Raw genomic sequence first — 16,097 nt, 5'->3', positions numbered from 1 at the left:
TAATTGTTAATAATGTATGTATCGATAATTTTAAAAGTCATATTTCATTAAAACTTTACAATAAGCAAAATAAAAGTGTTTTATTATTTCCTACATTTTCGTATTCCTTTTTTAGAGTTAAAATAATAAAATTAAGTTTTTTACCCGCTGAAAAAATTACTGAACTCATAAGTTGCATAATTTATATTTAGGATTTCAATCATTTCTGGTGGGACTCTTAGGGATTTAGGGATATCAAATTGTCTAAAAAAATTAAAACGTTTTATTTTTTTTTTAATATAACACATAATAAATAAAATATATATCTATAATATTATAAATACTTAACAACAAAAAAAAGTTTGGTCTTAATTTGGAATTGAGAACAAATTTTATACAGTCCATCAGCTATAAATAATTGAATAAAATATTCAAATGCAACATAATACATAAAATAAAATGGAATTATAGAAGTGTCGTCGTAAATCTTAGAATTTTTGATGGAATAATAACTTCAGTCAACTCCAAATTCATTTTTAATCCACGGATACTTCTTTGGACACGGATAACAGGTTTGAAACTCGAGTTTTTCCTGTAAATTCTCATCGAAAAGATAACAAGTGTTGGGTTCTTCGCAACCCGAAGCCTGCAGCTTTTTCTGACAGTTCCACGGTGCAAATTTGAGCAGTTTCTTGACAGGTGTCGGATTCATCATCCACTGGATCGCTTGTGAGTTTGTCACGAACCAAACATCCGGTTTTGACAGTATATGACTCAAAAACATCTTAAAAAATACATTTTTTTACCAAGAATAATCAAAATCTATATTCTTTTACCTCAAAAGCTGCTAAATATTCGCTGTTTTCGAACCAGGCAGCTTGCAAATGGATGCCGAAAGGCGCTTTATTAGTCGAATAGAATCTGTTAAAATTCCTGATGAGGGTGGTCAAGATTTCTTGGCCTGTCAATTGAGGAGGACAGGAATCTAAAGTGGCACAACTAATGTCGGTGGCTTCTAGCTGGTTTATCACCATTTGCCATAGTCCTGGATAGGATTTTGTAGGACAATTTTGTCTAAAACCTAATGTTATATTGATTACTATCTCTAAAATATAGTTTAACTATAGCTATATGCATAATTGTAAAGTAATAAAAACTACCATGCATAAAAAAATAATTATATAATTATCATTAAATTTATAATAAGTGATTCAACCATTTCTGATTAGACTATATCTGAAAATTTAAACACATTATGCATAATTTTATTAAGTCAATATATTTTCCTGGTTCAGCTATTTATACAAATTAAAAGATTCAAATGTATACATCTCAAAAATGAGTACTTATGACTAACCTTATACTTACTGGTACTTACATTCGTGTGGCATTTTGTAATCCATGGTGTAAGGCCATAAAGGCACATACGAATATGGAGCCACCACAGAACTATCGTATTGGAATCCAAACTCCTTCATCATAAGGTACTGCCTGTTCCAGCCTATTCTAAGATAGGGTACTCTAAGACCTCTGATTTCTGACAGTTTTACACCGGCATATTTGTTTAAAATATTAGCTTCTCCCACCATTTCGTCGAACCAATCTTCGACGGTTGCATTTTTTGACCACCATTCTTCAGGAAGTTTATGACTACAATTTTATATAAGTTTTTTATTTTATTTTTTAGACAAACTTTAACACATGTAAAATGCTACTGAATTAAAAGTCCTTTATTTCTATATTTTGTATATGACTTACGTTACAGAGTGAACTGCAATTTCGTTTCCTCTGTTCCACAATTTTTGCGTGTAAAAATAATTGTTATACTGATGACTGACAAAAAACGTAGCTCTTATCGGACAATTGTTGGGATTAACATATTTGCCGCCAAAGAAATTTTGGTATAGGTCGATATTTTCATCATTTATAGCGTCTTCAAACGTTAAAAGTACCATTTGCGGTACATCACTGGGATGCAAGTTACCCGGTATTTCGGTACCTAAAAAAATAGAACTACCTAGTACAATAAGTCACACAATAACCGAGTGAAATAATAATACCTTGAAATTTAAAAAAAATATATATTTTTTGGTTAAATTTTGAAAATAACTGGATTTTTTCTGGGTTTACTTTCTTGTAACTTTAATCTACTATCTATGTTGCCATATTATCATGATATTATATGTTTTTTTTAATTATAAAAAATATTTTTTTGGAAAAATGCAAAATTAAAAAAAAACTAAAACTAATTGTAAGCCACTGCTGACGATTAGTGTCCGTTGGATTAACGCAGCAGTGTTTACAAAAAAAAAACTATTTTATTTTATAGATTTTCTTACAGTGCGAATTACTTATAAGACTTTTTTGGATAAATGAACCACCACAGAAAGGTATAGACATTTAAAAAAAATGTTTCGCGAAAAAATACTGATAAAAAAAAATAAAAAAAATAAAAAAAAATATAAATGTTAAAAAAAATATATATAAAGATATAAAAGTATATTCCCTATTTTAACTTCTTTTGCAATCGCTGACATTGACTTTTATCGATCTTTAATCTCAATACGCAAAGCATATGACGAAACAACTTATTGTTTAAAGCACGAAACACCTTCAGTTACTTCCTATCCGCATAGAATTATTATTTCTTATCAACCAAATCTTCGCGTAATAAATAAAACACTAAACTCTTACCATTTAGCGAACAAAAGCATTTGGGCAAAGCGCACTTTGCGCTATCGCAAATTTGAGCACCTCTAAAATTTTTGGCGTGATCACAGTGAGTTTCGTCGCTTCCATCAGGGCAATCGTTCGATCCGTCGCAAAAATAATCGATCGGAATACAGGTCTCCTTATCCTTGCAAAACTTGTGGTTTTTCTTTTCGCACGTAATGATTTCAGCTTGGTTAGAGCTGGAAGGTTGCGGATTTCTTGAAACTTGAACCTCAGCTAGATATAAAAACAGAAAAAATTCAAATCTGGTAATTTTGGTTGCGTATAAAACACTAAATTTGATTTTCGAAAGTCAATGCAGATTAACAAACCGAAATTTTCATTTTCAGAGAATAAAAAAAGTAAAGTTGCGTAAACTTTCTACCAAAGAGAATTTTCCCTAATCTAAATAATATATTATTTAATAATTATGTAAGTACGTAATTAAAAAAAATACCTGTAGTCGCTTTATTACAGTTTATAACTTTGGTTTTATCCTCGCAAATTTGTTTGTCAACATCGAAAACAAGACCTGAAGAACATCGAAATTCAAACACCTCCCCTTCTAGACACAAAAAATATTTAGAGCATTTTTCTACGGTCCACACTGAGTTCGAGTCGGACGAGTCGAGATTTCTATAGAATTTTCCGTTTTCTAAACATTTCGTAGTATCGCACTTAACAGAAATAACTGAAAAAAAAACCCATAAATATAAGGAAATTGTTGTTTGGCTCGCTAACATTAAGGAAACGATTAATTAAGTCGATAGGAAATAATTTATAAAACACTATCTTACCGAAGAGTAAAAGCGTTATTTTCACTGCGCGCAAATAAAAAATTGATTTCTCGCTACCACCAGCGCTGGCCATCGTGTTTTGCCTACTTCTCGAGCACACTGCATCTCCGCCACATGTGTGAGTACAAATTATATGTTTCCTTTTGCTTTATTAAGAACTTTCTCAATCATTACCATTGGAAAACGGTCATTGGCTACCTGTCCGATTTTTTCTATCGCAACGCGCAGCAATTAAAAAGAAATTATTGTTATTCTCGTCATAATTCGTACAGCTTACGCAACGACTAAATGTTTTTCTTGTTATTTTCCTCTTAATATAATTATTTTATTTATAAATTTCCGAAAAAGGCCATCTTTTTAAACTTTCACTTAACGGCGCCGAAGTTTAGTGCCTGAAGGTTACCCATCCTGACATAACTGTCAAGTTTAAAAATTTGTAAATAAACGTTGATGTTTTTTAAACTTTTTTACTAAAAATGACCGAATCAATTGATATAGAAGTTATTTTAAATACCCAAAGGTATATAACGTATGTAACAATCATCACTTTACTTCATTATCGTATTTTTGTAGCTCTATATCGCAAGATAGTATTAAAATAGTTATTCAGAAGTTTTTGGAGGACAGTAACGTTTATCCAAACACTGTTGTGTCTGAATTTAATAAAAACGAAGACTATTTCTCCTCACTAGTTAAGTGCCTCATAATTGGAAGTGTTTCGAACTCTAAGGAAGTATGTTAGAGGTAAAATACTAATCCTGTACTGATGAAAAATTATTTTAGCCTAACACACGTATAGACGTAAAAAATGTTAAAATAAATTGGTTTATCTACTGCCTGGATCCTTACGGTACCGTTACATCGTCTGATACCGATGAAGAAGGTGGGGAAATTACTCTTGCAACATATCTAACACTACCTTCTTTGGAACTGTTTACCCAATGGGAAAATTTATATTACGAAGATAACATTAAGGAAAATGTAGGTAATGATTGTATTTTGAAATCATTTCTGCAATAAAATATCATTTTTAGCTATTAAAATACGCTAACACGATTATGGAGTTCTCAAATCGAGGCGTCAATGCAAATATAGTGAGTTGCAATAAAGTGATATTACTGCATGGTCCCCCAGGAACAGGGAAAACATCACTATGCAAAGCACTATCACAAAAACTATCGGTTAGAATGAGACACAAATACACTTCTGGACTATTAATTGAAATCAACAGTCACAGTCTGTTCTCAAAGTGGTTTTCAGAAAGCGGCAAATTAGTGAACAAAATGTTTACAAAAATAAGGGAAGCTTGTGAGAACGAAAACTTGTTAGTGTGTGTTCTCATAGATGAGGTGGAGTCTTTAGCTCATGCACGTGATCAATGTATTTCAGGAAATGAGCCCTCTGACTCTATTAGAGTTGTGAATGCAATGCTAACACAAATAGATCAAATCAAAACGTTTCCTAATGTTCTTATATTTGCCACATCCAACATGACCGAGGCTATAGATTTGGCATTTGTCGATAGAGCTGATATTAAACAGTACCTAGGTCTGCCCAGTGTTCCGGCTATATATCAAATATATCGTTCCTGTTTAGAAGAATTAATAAGAGTAAGTTTCCCCATTTTATAAGACTTGATTTTTAACGTTCAGTATTGTTCTTAAGGTTCAGATAGTGAAAAGTAATTTTAATCTGGCTAATACTGAAATAATAGCTAAAGGAGATAACTCTGGGATTGAACTGGACGAGACTAGTAAAAAACTGCGCAACATTTGTGAGGAAAGCATCGGTTTGAGTGGAAGAACTCTGAGGAAGATCCCATTTTTGGCTCATGCTCTTTTTATTCATACCGATTCGGTTGATTTAGATTTATATCTCGAGGCGATGATGCAGGCTGTTGAAAAGGAGCATTTTAATAAGAAATCATTTAATACAAAGAAATAAACAGAAAAAAAAATATATTGATTAAGCTAAAACTAATAAAAAGTTGTTCTTTTAATAAATTATTTATTCATAATTTCGTTTTTTATTTTCTTCAAATGATGGATTTCTGTGCACACTTCCTGTAGTCTAGTTTGAACATTGGCCGCCTGTATGATCCATTGTAAAGCTTGTCTGTATAGATTTTGAGCGAAAGTAAGGTTTTGCGGTGTGAGATATCCAAACCATTTGATGGGATTAATATACTTTTCGTTGTCTGGTTTATTTGATTCCAAATCAAACTGGTTTATGCCGTGTTCATCTTTGCTGGTATTTACTGTAGTTAAAGCACTAAATTCTGTGCTGCTATCTGTTGGTAGCTGTAAACTGGATACACTATTCTGCCCTAAAATGTACCTAAATATTACTTAATAGTTATATTGTTGAGTAGAATTGAAATCTACCTGGTTTTAGCCAAATGTGTTTCACCACCAATCATAGCATTTTCGGCATTTAGCTTTAACTCTATTTGTTCTTGCATCAAAGTTAATGAATCTAGAGTAAGTTTATCTAAGGTATTGCAAATTTTATCTAAATCTTCAGTGTCTTCGACCATTATTTAGATTTTGCTGTAAGAAAAAATTTAAATAAATTTTCACCATCACATGATTTTGACATATTTACTTGACTTCTAAACCTTAGAAATATTCTTTCTAGATGGATCAATGCATTTATCAATTCTGTAGAAAGGATGTCCCATATGAGTTACGTCAGTTAAGGGCTATTTTTAAAGTCCTTTAGTTATTAACAATAATGGCTTGGAAGCAACACAATAGCAAGCTGGATTTGAATTTGAATTTGAAGTGTTTTAATAATTTTATTTACATTAATGAAATTAATGATATACACAAGAAATAGTTGGACCAATTTAATGACATCAAAAAATACGTCAGAAACAGATGATGTTTAACTAATGTGATACTCTAGAAACATTCATGCTCTAATCTCTAATATGTCTGGAACAGATCCACCAACACAAATATGACTCTAAAAATATTACTAGAATTTATAATTAATTTTTATATAATAATTATCTATTAAATACAACTTTTAAGATAATGCTTCAAAAACATAATTTCAATATAATAGTAGGGCCTAATCTTTATATTAATCATTGTAATTATTTTTTTTTATATTTTATAGAAAAAGGTAAAAAGTAGTTTGAAAAACATAAATTCCCTATGCAATGTTTTGTTTTGTTTGCGAATGGTGGGTTTTGGAATGCGTTTTACGACTTCCCATCGTATAAACAAAGAAATCTTGCTAGAAAACTAGAGTTTCAAGATGCCGGGGACAATTTTAGAGAATCTTAGCGGCAGAAAACTGAGTGTTTTAGTTACCATTTTGGTTCTAAGCCAGTTGGCTTGTTTTCTTGTTGGTTTAATATCGCCCAGCCCGGCCTCAACACAAAGTATTCTGGCAACAGTTTGCGTAGACGATAAACCCCAAGACGATAAGTTAAACCACTGGTTCGATTTAGGATGCTCTAAAAAAATACATTTAGAGCGCGAAGAATCCACTATAGGTTTAGATGCCAACAATTTAGTAAGTCTTTTCAAGTTGCATAATAAGGACGCATACTATCAAGCTTTTTTATTAAAATAATGTAGGTTTTTGCAATGCAAATGCCTCTGCACGGTCAAGATTATTCCAGTTGGCAACAGAACCTAGTTGGCGAGCTTCAAATCGATGTTATCTACAAGGAAGGTCAAAAACTGAGCAATCCCATGATAGAGCTCCTTCTTGATGCCCGCATAGCTTACAGTGATAAAACCAAGGACGGAGGAAGGACTCCATGGAAGTATTATACTCATTCCCAAACAAAAAGGTAATCGCTACATGTTCAAAGTGTTTTTTCTAGTTAAATTTGTGTTTTAGGTTCATGGATTGTATTTTTAATGAAACATTTGTTAAAGATGGTTACCCATATGACTGTACCATGGTGCCATTATTCGAACTAGGCTCATTATTTCACGATTACTACCTGTTAAATTTAAGGTTGCCCTATGATAAGAAGAAAGAGATCAATACGGGTTTAGGTAGAGTAAGTGACATATATCTTCACACGATTCACATGAACGGGGGCTTCACTAAGGTCTGGGTTAGCTTAAAAACTGTCTTTTTCCCCATTATCCTGGCCATAATGATATGGTTCTGGAATCGAGTACATTCCTTGTCCAGAAAACCAGCTTTGTTAGAATATATGCTGATCAGTTTAGGCGGTACCCTGGCATTCCTTGATTTGCCTATAGAGTATTTCACCCTGTACTTTGACATGCCATACATGCTGTTTCTGAGCGACATTCGTCAAGGTGTTTTTTATGCCATGTTACTCTCTTTTTGGTTGGTTTTCACTGGAGAACACATGTTGATTCAGGAAACAGGCGAGAAGAATTCTCTGAGGAAGTACTGGAAGCATTTGAGTTCCGTAGCGGTGGGTTGTGTGAGTTTACTAATTTTTGATCTGTGTGAACGAGGGGTGCATCTGGTAAATCCGTTTTACTCCATTTGGGTGACACCATTAGGTACTAATTTAGCTCTAACTTTCGTTATATGTGCCGGTCTCAGTGCGGGCATTTATTTTGCATTTCTATGCTACATGATATGGAGGGTGTTCAAAAATATCAGTATTAAGCGATCAGTACTGCCCAGCATGACGCAAGCCAGGCGTTTGCATTATGAAGGTATAATATACAGGTTCTGTTTTTTGATGTTCGCCACGCTGATTTGTGCCGCAGTTACTATATGTTCGTTTTTGCTCTCTCAGTATGTACAGGGCGAGAAAAAGTACGACGAAAACATGGACTTGGAGTTGACCTCCGTTATCCATACGGGCGTTTATGGAATGTGGAATGTTTATATTTGTGCTCTGTTGATGTTGTATGCTCCCAGTCACAAGCGTTGGCCCTCTGAACCGATCTGTGCTGAAGGGGAGGAAGTTGAATTTAGCCGGTTATCGAATGATACGAGTACGCCCAATGAAATATCGTCGCTTACTTCTTTTGTTGCCAAGGCAAATATTGAGTAAAAAAGTTATTTTCTCTTCCCAGATCATATCAAAAAAATGCTTCCATTTTACATGTTTTATTTTCGAATCTGTCGTAGATCTGTGTAGTTTTAAGCGTCTGTAAATTTCTATGGATAATGTGGCCACAATAATACTTAATTGTTTTCAAAATTTTATGATTTCTTTGATACTGCGAGTAGAAAGTATCTAAATAATTTTTTATACAAAATAGATCAAACGTACCAAATTCTTCCGGTAAATTTTTGTTATTTAAAGTTTGACATTATTTTCTTAGCAAATTGTATTTATTCTAAAATTATTTTTTAAACTTCCTCATTAATTAAAACAAGGTCTTCTTAAAAACATATCAGAAAAATGAACTATGTATTGTGTACCAGTTCCTGTTGAATTTTCGTGATAATTTTTCTATTGGCGACTATTTTTTATATTTGTTGTGTGAGAAACTATACATATACAATTATTTAATTCTAAAATTAGGTTCATACTAACTTGCAATAAAAAAGTTTTATTAATGCTTGAGTAGTATTAGAATCTCTCTATTTATATATTTATACAAATACTATTATTAGTAGTAATGTTTTTTAATTTAATATTTTAAAACTTTTCAGTATTATTTCGTCCTTGTGATTGTTTAAAAGTATTTTTGTAACGTAGAAATCGTAATGATATAGATATTGTTTAATGTGTAACTTTATGTAAAATATAATAAAAATTTATGTATCAAAAATTACTATTTTTTTTTTCTGTTTTTTGTCCTCTTTCTCCAGTGGACATTTTGCTTTTCCCATAGTTTTACTGCATTATGGGCTATACATTTAGGTATTCCCAGTACTGGCATTGGATCAAGATAGAGGATTCCGATAATCCTTTCCTTGCTAGTTCATCGGCTTCAAAAAAATCAAAGTGTATGGCCTTAAGCAGTTAAAAAGGTAAAAGAAATCAAAATTATCGAAAAAAAAGTGACAAAAAACATTCCCAAGTTTATAACTCCAAGCATTTACAGGGTGAATTGCAAGCGTCGCCTCTCCGACTAGACGAATCTTAACAATCCCCCCCGTAAACGAAGGTATAGTACTATTCTTTTAAAAGTTCCTCAATATGGCCGACCTAGTTACGAAAATTGGTAATTTTTTTTTAATGAAAAATAAGTTGGCGTTATTGAATTCAGAAATTGATTTACTCTTTGGTTAACAATAATATTTTTCAGGATTGTCAAGTTGACGTTAAAGTTAGGTTATTAGGTGGTTGTCATAAATAAAAACATAGATTATTGAAATTATTTAATAAGAATAAAGGTATTTTACCGCAACGCCGCGTCTGCGAATCCCAAATGATATTCTTTTGTTATTTATTTAAATAGTTATTTTATGTCGGGATTGAGCGGTGAGATATTAAGGCATGAAGTAAACCAAAAATGTTTTACTGGTTGCCTAAGTTTCATAAATGTTTTTTCCCAAAAATTGGCCGAACAAGGTTAAGTTATTGCTTCCATATACTCTAAATAGAAGCTAGATTAAGTGGTAAGATGATTTTTTAATATTTCGTAACGTATTTTATACGAAAAATATTATTTTTTGGAAATTTTAGGAAATAAACCAACTGACATTTCGATTTCTCATAAATGACAGTTGGCGGGCAACCGAAATCCGAAATTGTTCAACAAAACGCATGAAACAGTTCTTATTAAATACACCCATTATAATACAGCCAAATTTTAATTATTTATTTCCTTTCCAGTGTTCACCTTCAAATAGTACTAAAACAAGAATCAGGTGCTATTTCGCAGTGACGCCATGCCATGAATCACAGAAGATCAATTGCTTGTTCGAAGATGATGAACTTAGAATTATGTACTACCAAAACTGAAATACAAGATATATGAGGAATAATTAATAGAGAACATACAAATATTCGAAGAAATGTGATTTTGAAATTGACAACATTAGATACTTGCGTAGCTTGTACAATATCATTAAGCTTGCAGGACTTACCATTGTATGTGCAAAACCAAAGGTACGTTCAGCTATAAAAGTGATCCCTCTGCTGTGTATAAAAGTGATATATTCTTTGTATAAAAGTGATCCCTCTCTTATAAACAAGTTTTACAATCAAGAGAGGTATGGATGATGACAGATAAATACTTTTCTGGTAAATTTCACTAATTTTACTGTCACCACAAAAAGTTAACTTGATTGTACAATATTCTCTACTCTTTGCTATATATCTGAAGTTCTTATACCTACTTTCTTTTATATAGATGCAGAAATAAGCATGTTATATACTTTTGTCTGGGTATAATCCTATTTACACCTGATGAATCTCATAAAAATATATGTATACATTTTATATCTGTCCAAAACGTAAAGGAAGATTTCGACAACATCCAAAAAAGAACAACAGAAAATTTAACTTACCGGTGAATGAAAATGACAGAAGACAACTGTTACTGGCTGATTTTTTTCCTTTCTGCAGTAAGGTAAAGTAAAACACAGTAATATGTTACGAAATATATATTTAATCATTTCTTTAAATTCAAAAAACGAACAATTTATATCATACAAATAGACCTACAAAAAATTCATGGCAAATGTTCTAATTATTTTCTTATAAAAAACTATATAATTCTTTTCAGTAATACAAAAACACTAATTTGTACAAAAATCGACACAATAATAATAGTCTATTTACAATTCGAATACAAAAAATATAAAAGAATATATATATAATAGTAATAACAAATATTTACCTAAATATTAGGCAAAAAAACATTTATTTTCTAATACGAATAAGGCACAGTTGTGAACGCTCAAATTTACAAAGTTTGTGATTTTTTGATGATTTTCCACATTCAAACGTAACTTTCACTTTCCGCATCGGTCGTAACTAATAAAACCCTGGCTGTGGCGTAGGTACCAGGCGGTGGAGGGGGTGGTGGCCTGTAAATCGGAGGCAGGTGAACGGGGGGCAGGTGCCTCAAAGGCGGAGGCCTACGAGGCGGTATTGGCGGCGAACATAAACTGAAAAAAAAATGAAATAAAATTAAACAATTTTTTTTCTGTTACAGAAAAAATAATTTTGTAATTTTAATCTCGGTAAACTATAAGATATGGAGGAGGTAGATGGACCTATACAGGGTGAGTCTTAAATAAGTGCAAATATTTTCAGTGCTGGTATAGATCTCAATAAAAGGAACATACAGTGTGTCCCCGGATTGTAATTACATTGGAAAAATGTATTCTTCATAAAAATTTTTGCTTGTTCTAAAATGGTTGATTCCGTTTATACTTTTCCAAATTTCCATACCGTTTTAGAGAAAATTAAGAAAAATATGTAAATATAGTTGAATTTTTTCAAAGTCCTGCTAAAAATGAAAAGGAGTTTATGGTAATATAAATTCACTTTCCTTCTTTGATAGATTGTTATTTATATAATTCTAATTAACATAACATTTTTTGTTGTTTTAAAATGTTAAAGAAGTACAAAATTTATTTAGTTCACTGCTAGGGTAAGAACATGCAATTTTTTTATGAAAAATGCATTTTTGTCAAAATATCAATAATAAAAAAGTTTTTCTTCGTGTAAAGACAATCCGGGGACATACTGTAGAGAGAACAATCTTATAAAAAAGAAAAAAAGTAGAAACGATGAGGCGGCATTTATTTTCAAAAATATCTTTAAATAAATCCTCGAAAAATTAATAATTCACCACACAATATACAGCGTGTTTATAATTGTACGAAAATATTCTGTTAATTATTAATTTTAAATAAGAAAAAACATAAAAAATCAATTTGTTACCTTTCGTTTGAGGCACAAAACGCCTCGTCCTCCTCAATCCAGGACGTTGTGTTATCCAGGGACCGCATCCTGGCCGCCTGTCTCGCCCAATCGGATCTGTGGAACGTCGCAGTGTGGTAGTTCAGTCCCGGGCTCTCTCTGTCGTCCTCGGACAGCGTCAGTCCGGAGTCCCTGCTCAGCGATTTCTGGTCTTTGCTCAATTCGACCGAGTCCAGTGATAGACCCAGCGCTGGAAAAAATATTAACTTGGTTAAAAAAAAATTTCTCCTCACCCCGGAGACGTGATACTTTTTTTTTCTTTTAAAAAATGTTGAAAATTTTTTAGTCTAGCAGGTTCAATCTTCTGAATTTTCTTGACAGTGTATTATAATTCCCCACACGTAACAAAATTCCGCCACCCTAAAATTTTGAGTAAGTTTAATGTTTAATAACTTTTGAATTTGTAATCTAATTTTTATGATTATGGTATTAGTTTAAAGATAAATTTGTTGGCATTATTTTTTATTATTTTACTGGCTTATATATTTCCGTTAGGTGTGTTTATACTGGGGTAAATCAAAACTTCGTTTTTGTAATAAATTCATAACACCCTGTGAAAAAAATGGGATGGGCATGTTGGATAAAAAACACTTTCCTGTAATCTTAGATGTATTCCTAACATTTAATGTTTTTAATTATCCCATTATCTCTATTCTTTTATGAACTAGACATTTTTAAATAAAGTACCTACTGATATTTTTACAATCTTGAATTTGTTGAAAATGGCGCTCTAAATTCCCACCGTTATATTGAGGATGTCCTCCAAAAAGTTGTCGTTCCATTTGCTCCTTTCATTGGAAATAAAATTGAAATTGGAAATTGGCCAATAAAAAAATCTCTGTAATCACAACTTTACTTAAAAATGTGTAGCTAATAAAAGAATAGAGATAATGGGATAATTCAAGAAATTCAATGTTAGTAATACATCTAAGATTACAGGAAAGTATTTTTTATCCAAAATGCCCGTTCCATTTTTTCCACAAGGTGTTTTGAATTTGTTGCAAAAAACGACGTTTTGATTTACCTCGGTATAAACCCACCTAACCGAAGAATATAAGCCATTATAATAATAAAAAGTAAGTAAAGTAAAAATGCCAATAAATTTATCTTCACACTGATATAATAATCATAAAAATCGGATTAAAAAATAACAAGTTATGAAACATCAAACTTAGTCAAATTTTTAGTATGGCGGATATTATTTTGTGCCGGGGAGTTTATATACCGTATGATCGAAAAAAAACGATCTCAAAAACACCTTCAGGGAAGTCGATGACAATCGATGTTAATTTTGGCGAGAACAAGTTTTTTTTTCAATTTTTATAAATGGTAAATAGAAAAAAATATAGGTATCTTTAGCTCAGATCTGTCACCCTCTTAAAATACTCGCACTTATTTAATAGACACTGCGTATATCTCTCATTATTCAGGGGTGACGAAAAGTCCTGGTACAAAACAAATAGAGGTCCCTATCTAAACTATCAATATTAGAGATATCAGTTTCATTAATTTAGATAAATCTTGATAATTGTGTTACTTACAATGTAAGCTGTCAGATTCTTCCGCCCCACTATCGTGGGCTGCTTCTCCCAAAAGGGACACCACTTGGGACCCAAACAACGCCTGACAATTGTTTATTAGCATTTCTATCAAAGTTGGCAATGTTCGTAGTGGAGCATTTTGGGACGATTCCCATAATAGACTTGGACCCACGCAAACACCTGTAAAAAATATTTTGTTTAAAATGTATAAATTCAAATTAAAAACAATTAAACTCACCTAAATTGGCAGCTGACATTAAGTTATATCTCGACCTCTTAGCGATATTGTACAGTACACAGACGACGTATCTTAAAAGCGAATGGTTTTCCCTGGGTAAATTACCCAAAAGTCTTCGTAAAAGATCTAGTCGGCCGGTGGTAGTGGCGTTTAACCATTCCTGGGGGTTCCCGCAGAGTAACGGTTCTGGTAAACTCCTCAAAAAGTCTTTTAATAGTGCTCCGAGAAGTAAAGTTGGTGTGTTGGTGATTTCTTCGCACACTAATGGCCCTAAAAAAGTACAAAGCAATATAAAAAAAGCGCGAAAAATACGTAATATACAATCACGTAAAATATTCGTACTTGTTTAAGACAAACAGAATTTAAAAAGTTACCTTGGTTATCGATTTTTTCCTTTAGTTCCCTCAAAGCTTTTGCCGAAGCACATCTTCTAAAAATGCCTTGAGTATGAGGTCCCCTTTGGAACAGGGACCTTAAACAAGCTAAAATAACGGGAGGTAGAGTGTTGTTGGAGCACAAACGAGACAGGGAGATGCCAAAAACCCGTCCGCAACTGTTTTTTCTAAATAATTTCAAAGGAGTCCTAGAAATAATCAAAATTAATATATTACATTAAGAAATATCTATTTTTTTATAATAATGTGAGAAGAAACGGGTAAAATATTATTATATATTTTTTTTGACTCACTTTCTAGGGCTTGGTTTGATTCTAGGCTTCAGTTCGAAAACTATGTCACACGGTATCCTGCTTTTGTTACAATGAGTCAGATCAAATCCTTCTTCGGCACACAGAGACTGTCTTAACCTGGCCAGCTGTATAGAATGGGGTCTTTCGCAGCCTATTAGCGGACAGGGTGCATTGTCTCTATCTCTAGCGTACAGAGTATAAGAGACGTCGCAAGTTCGCGATTCATCCAGAGCCAATCTTGCCACGTCTGTCGAGGACGTCTCTGGGCCTACGCCCAGAGTTTTCGAACACTCTGTACCGCTCAGGGGGTCTTTGTAGACGACCTGAAAAAGATAACAAATAAAGTAATATTAACTTGACAAACAGGTCGATTTAGTAACTTTAAAATTTATCGACATGAGCTGATTTTTTTCTCTAAAAGTACTCTGGGTTGTTGTGACAGACCTTGATATTGGTTATAGGTGGTTCCAGTCTTAATTGAGCTGCCAGCGCTTGTCTCAGTTCTCTCCACCATGAGTCTCTGGCTGCCTGAGTGCAAAAGGTAACCAAGTACGTTCTGGCTGGTGACGGCCAGCCCAGTAGGAACCCTGTTTCTGACTCCACGCACGGTGCTATCCATATTTCTGATACTCTAACGCTTTCCTACAAGAAGAGAGGTACACATGTTTTTAAATTCAGTTATTCTCTGTATTTTAAAGATTTTTTTGTCACGAAAAGTATCATTTTTGCTCCTAATAAAACAATTATTGTCAATCACGTCGCAAAAATTAATACTTTTGTGACTTTTTGCAAAAAAAAAACTAATTTTAAATGTATGAAACTTACTTTTAATTTGTAGTTTCCTGTAGACCGTGGCTTGGCAACTAGTAACAGATCGGAAAACAGGAATAGGTGTCTCGGTTTGGCGTTCATGGGCATCTGAGAGGGCGACATTGCGCAGGGTGCTTCCATCAGAAAAATCCTTTTGCAAGGTCCGCCATTCTCTATCGACGTCAAGTCTCCCAAAGATTTTTTCCTCAAAGACTTACTTTTCTGCAAAGAAAATGACGAATTTTTGGAGTTGAAAACCTTGAAAGAAGAGTCAACAGGTAAATGCATGTAGGTATATTCTGTTTTAGAAAATAAAATTTCTCTCTAGCAGTTCTTTAATTTTCAAGTTAGTGATATAATTAACAATACAAATCAATAGTTATCTATTTATTAAGACGCCTGTATATTTAACTATACCTGGTGCGTCTCAAAAGTGGCTCACCCCTGTAAATTTTTTATTTTTTCAGATAAAAAGCGAGATTTGGTA

At 32.8% G+C, this 16,097-nt stretch overlaps 5 protein-coding genes and 1 long non-coding RNA gene across 11 annotated transcripts in view; 3 read left to right on the top strand and 3 right to left on the bottom strand.

Moving 5' to 3' along the window:
- Nucleotides 1-352: 352 nt before the first annotated feature.
- Nucleotides 353-10,638, bottom strand: LOC115888867. Its single transcript, XM_030908737.1, has 8 exons — nucleotides 10,488-10,638; nucleotides 3,489-3,700; nucleotides 3,149-3,382; nucleotides 2,674-2,928; nucleotides 1,738-1,978; nucleotides 1,358-1,629; nucleotides 816-1,060; nucleotides 353-763 (listed from the first exon to the last, which is right to left on the bottom strand). The coding sequence occupies exons 2-8, from the start codon at nucleotides 3,559-3,561 to the stop codon at nucleotides 494-496; spliced, it is 1,590 nt and encodes a 529-aa protein (XP_030764597.1). The 5' UTR covers nucleotides 3,562-3,700; nucleotides 10,488-10,638; the 3' UTR covers nucleotides 353-493.
- On the top strand, nucleotides 3,883-5,502 carry LOC115888868 (pachytene checkpoint protein 2 homolog). The gene is made up of 5 exons (XM_030908738.1): nucleotides 3,883-4,008; nucleotides 4,062-4,221; nucleotides 4,272-4,469; nucleotides 4,523-5,098; nucleotides 5,154-5,502. The coding sequence occupies exons 1-5, from the start codon at nucleotides 3,965-3,967 to the stop codon at nucleotides 5,430-5,432; spliced, it is 1,257 nt and encodes a 418-aa protein (XP_030764598.1). The 5' UTR covers nucleotides 3,883-3,964; the 3' UTR covers nucleotides 5,433-5,502.
- Nucleotides 5,402-6,104, bottom strand: LOC115888869 (coiled-coil domain-containing protein 115-like). Its single transcript, XM_030908739.1, has 2 exons — nucleotides 5,873-6,104; nucleotides 5,402-5,825 (listed from the first exon to the last, which is right to left on the bottom strand). Exons 1-2 carry the CDS (start codon nucleotides 6,022-6,024, stop codon nucleotides 5,492-5,494), a joined length of 486 nt encoding a protein of 161 aa, XP_030764599.1. The 5' UTR covers nucleotides 6,025-6,104; the 3' UTR covers nucleotides 5,402-5,491.
- LOC115888866 (protein wntless) lies at nucleotides 6,645-9,216 on the top strand. The gene is made up of 3 exons (XM_030908736.1): nucleotides 6,645-7,013; nucleotides 7,079-7,296; nucleotides 7,347-9,216. Exons 1-3 carry the CDS (start codon nucleotides 6,753-6,755, stop codon nucleotides 8,494-8,496), a joined length of 1,629 nt encoding a protein of 542 aa, XP_030764596.1. The 5' UTR covers nucleotides 6,645-6,752; the 3' UTR covers nucleotides 8,497-9,216.
- LOC115888870 lies at nucleotides 9,870-15,778 on the top strand. Of its 2 annotated transcripts, none has more exons than XR_004051327.1 (5): nucleotides 9,870-10,016; nucleotides 10,234-10,509; nucleotides 10,754-10,972; nucleotides 15,262-15,456; nucleotides 15,639-15,778. It is a non-coding gene; the product is annotated as an uncharacterized LOC115888870 (long non-coding RNA). The 2 variants fall into 2 exon arrangements; XR_004051326.1 differs by having other exon boundaries at nucleotides 9,998-10,016; nucleotides 10,084-10,509.
- LOC115888865 (rho GTPase-activating protein 20-like) overlaps nucleotides 10,992-16,097 on the bottom strand; it is an 89,612-nt gene continuing 84,506 nt past the window's right edge. For 3 of the 5 annotated variants that reach the window (XM_030908730.1, XM_030908732.1, XM_030908733.1), the window contains 8 exons: nucleotides 15,626-15,868; nucleotides 15,245-15,442; nucleotides 14,801-15,123; nucleotides 14,487-14,695; nucleotides 14,113-14,382; nucleotides 13,875-14,054; nucleotides 12,295-12,523; nucleotides 10,992-11,513 (listed from right to left, as the gene is read on the bottom strand). In XM_030908730.1, coding sequence (XP_030764590.1) covers nucleotides 11,345-11,513; nucleotides 12,295-12,523; nucleotides 13,875-14,054; nucleotides 14,113-14,382; nucleotides 14,487-14,695; nucleotides 14,801-15,123; nucleotides 15,245-15,442; nucleotides 15,626-15,868 — 1,821 coding nt within the window. In that variant the 3' untranslated portion in view covers nucleotides 10,992-11,344. The remainder of the gene's footprint in view (nucleotides 11,514-12,294; nucleotides 12,524-13,874; nucleotides 14,055-14,112; nucleotides 14,383-14,486; nucleotides 14,696-14,800; nucleotides 15,124-15,244; nucleotides 15,443-15,625; nucleotides 15,869-16,097) is intronic. The other 2 variants (XM_030908731.1, XM_030908735.1) reach the window with 1 other exon arrangement.

This window comes from Sitophilus oryzae, unplaced genomic scaffold (genome assembly GCF_002938485.1).
Source record: "Sitophilus oryzae breed Bouriz unplaced genomic scaffold, Soryzae_2.0 scaffold_808_pilon_pilon, whole genome shotgun sequence".
Classification (NCBI taxonomy): domain Eukaryota; kingdom Metazoa; phylum Arthropoda; class Insecta; order Coleoptera; family Curculionidae; genus Sitophilus; species Sitophilus oryzae.
The sequence above is the reverse complement of the archived record's forward strand: the minus strand, read 5'-3'. Positions and strand labels throughout refer to the sequence as shown.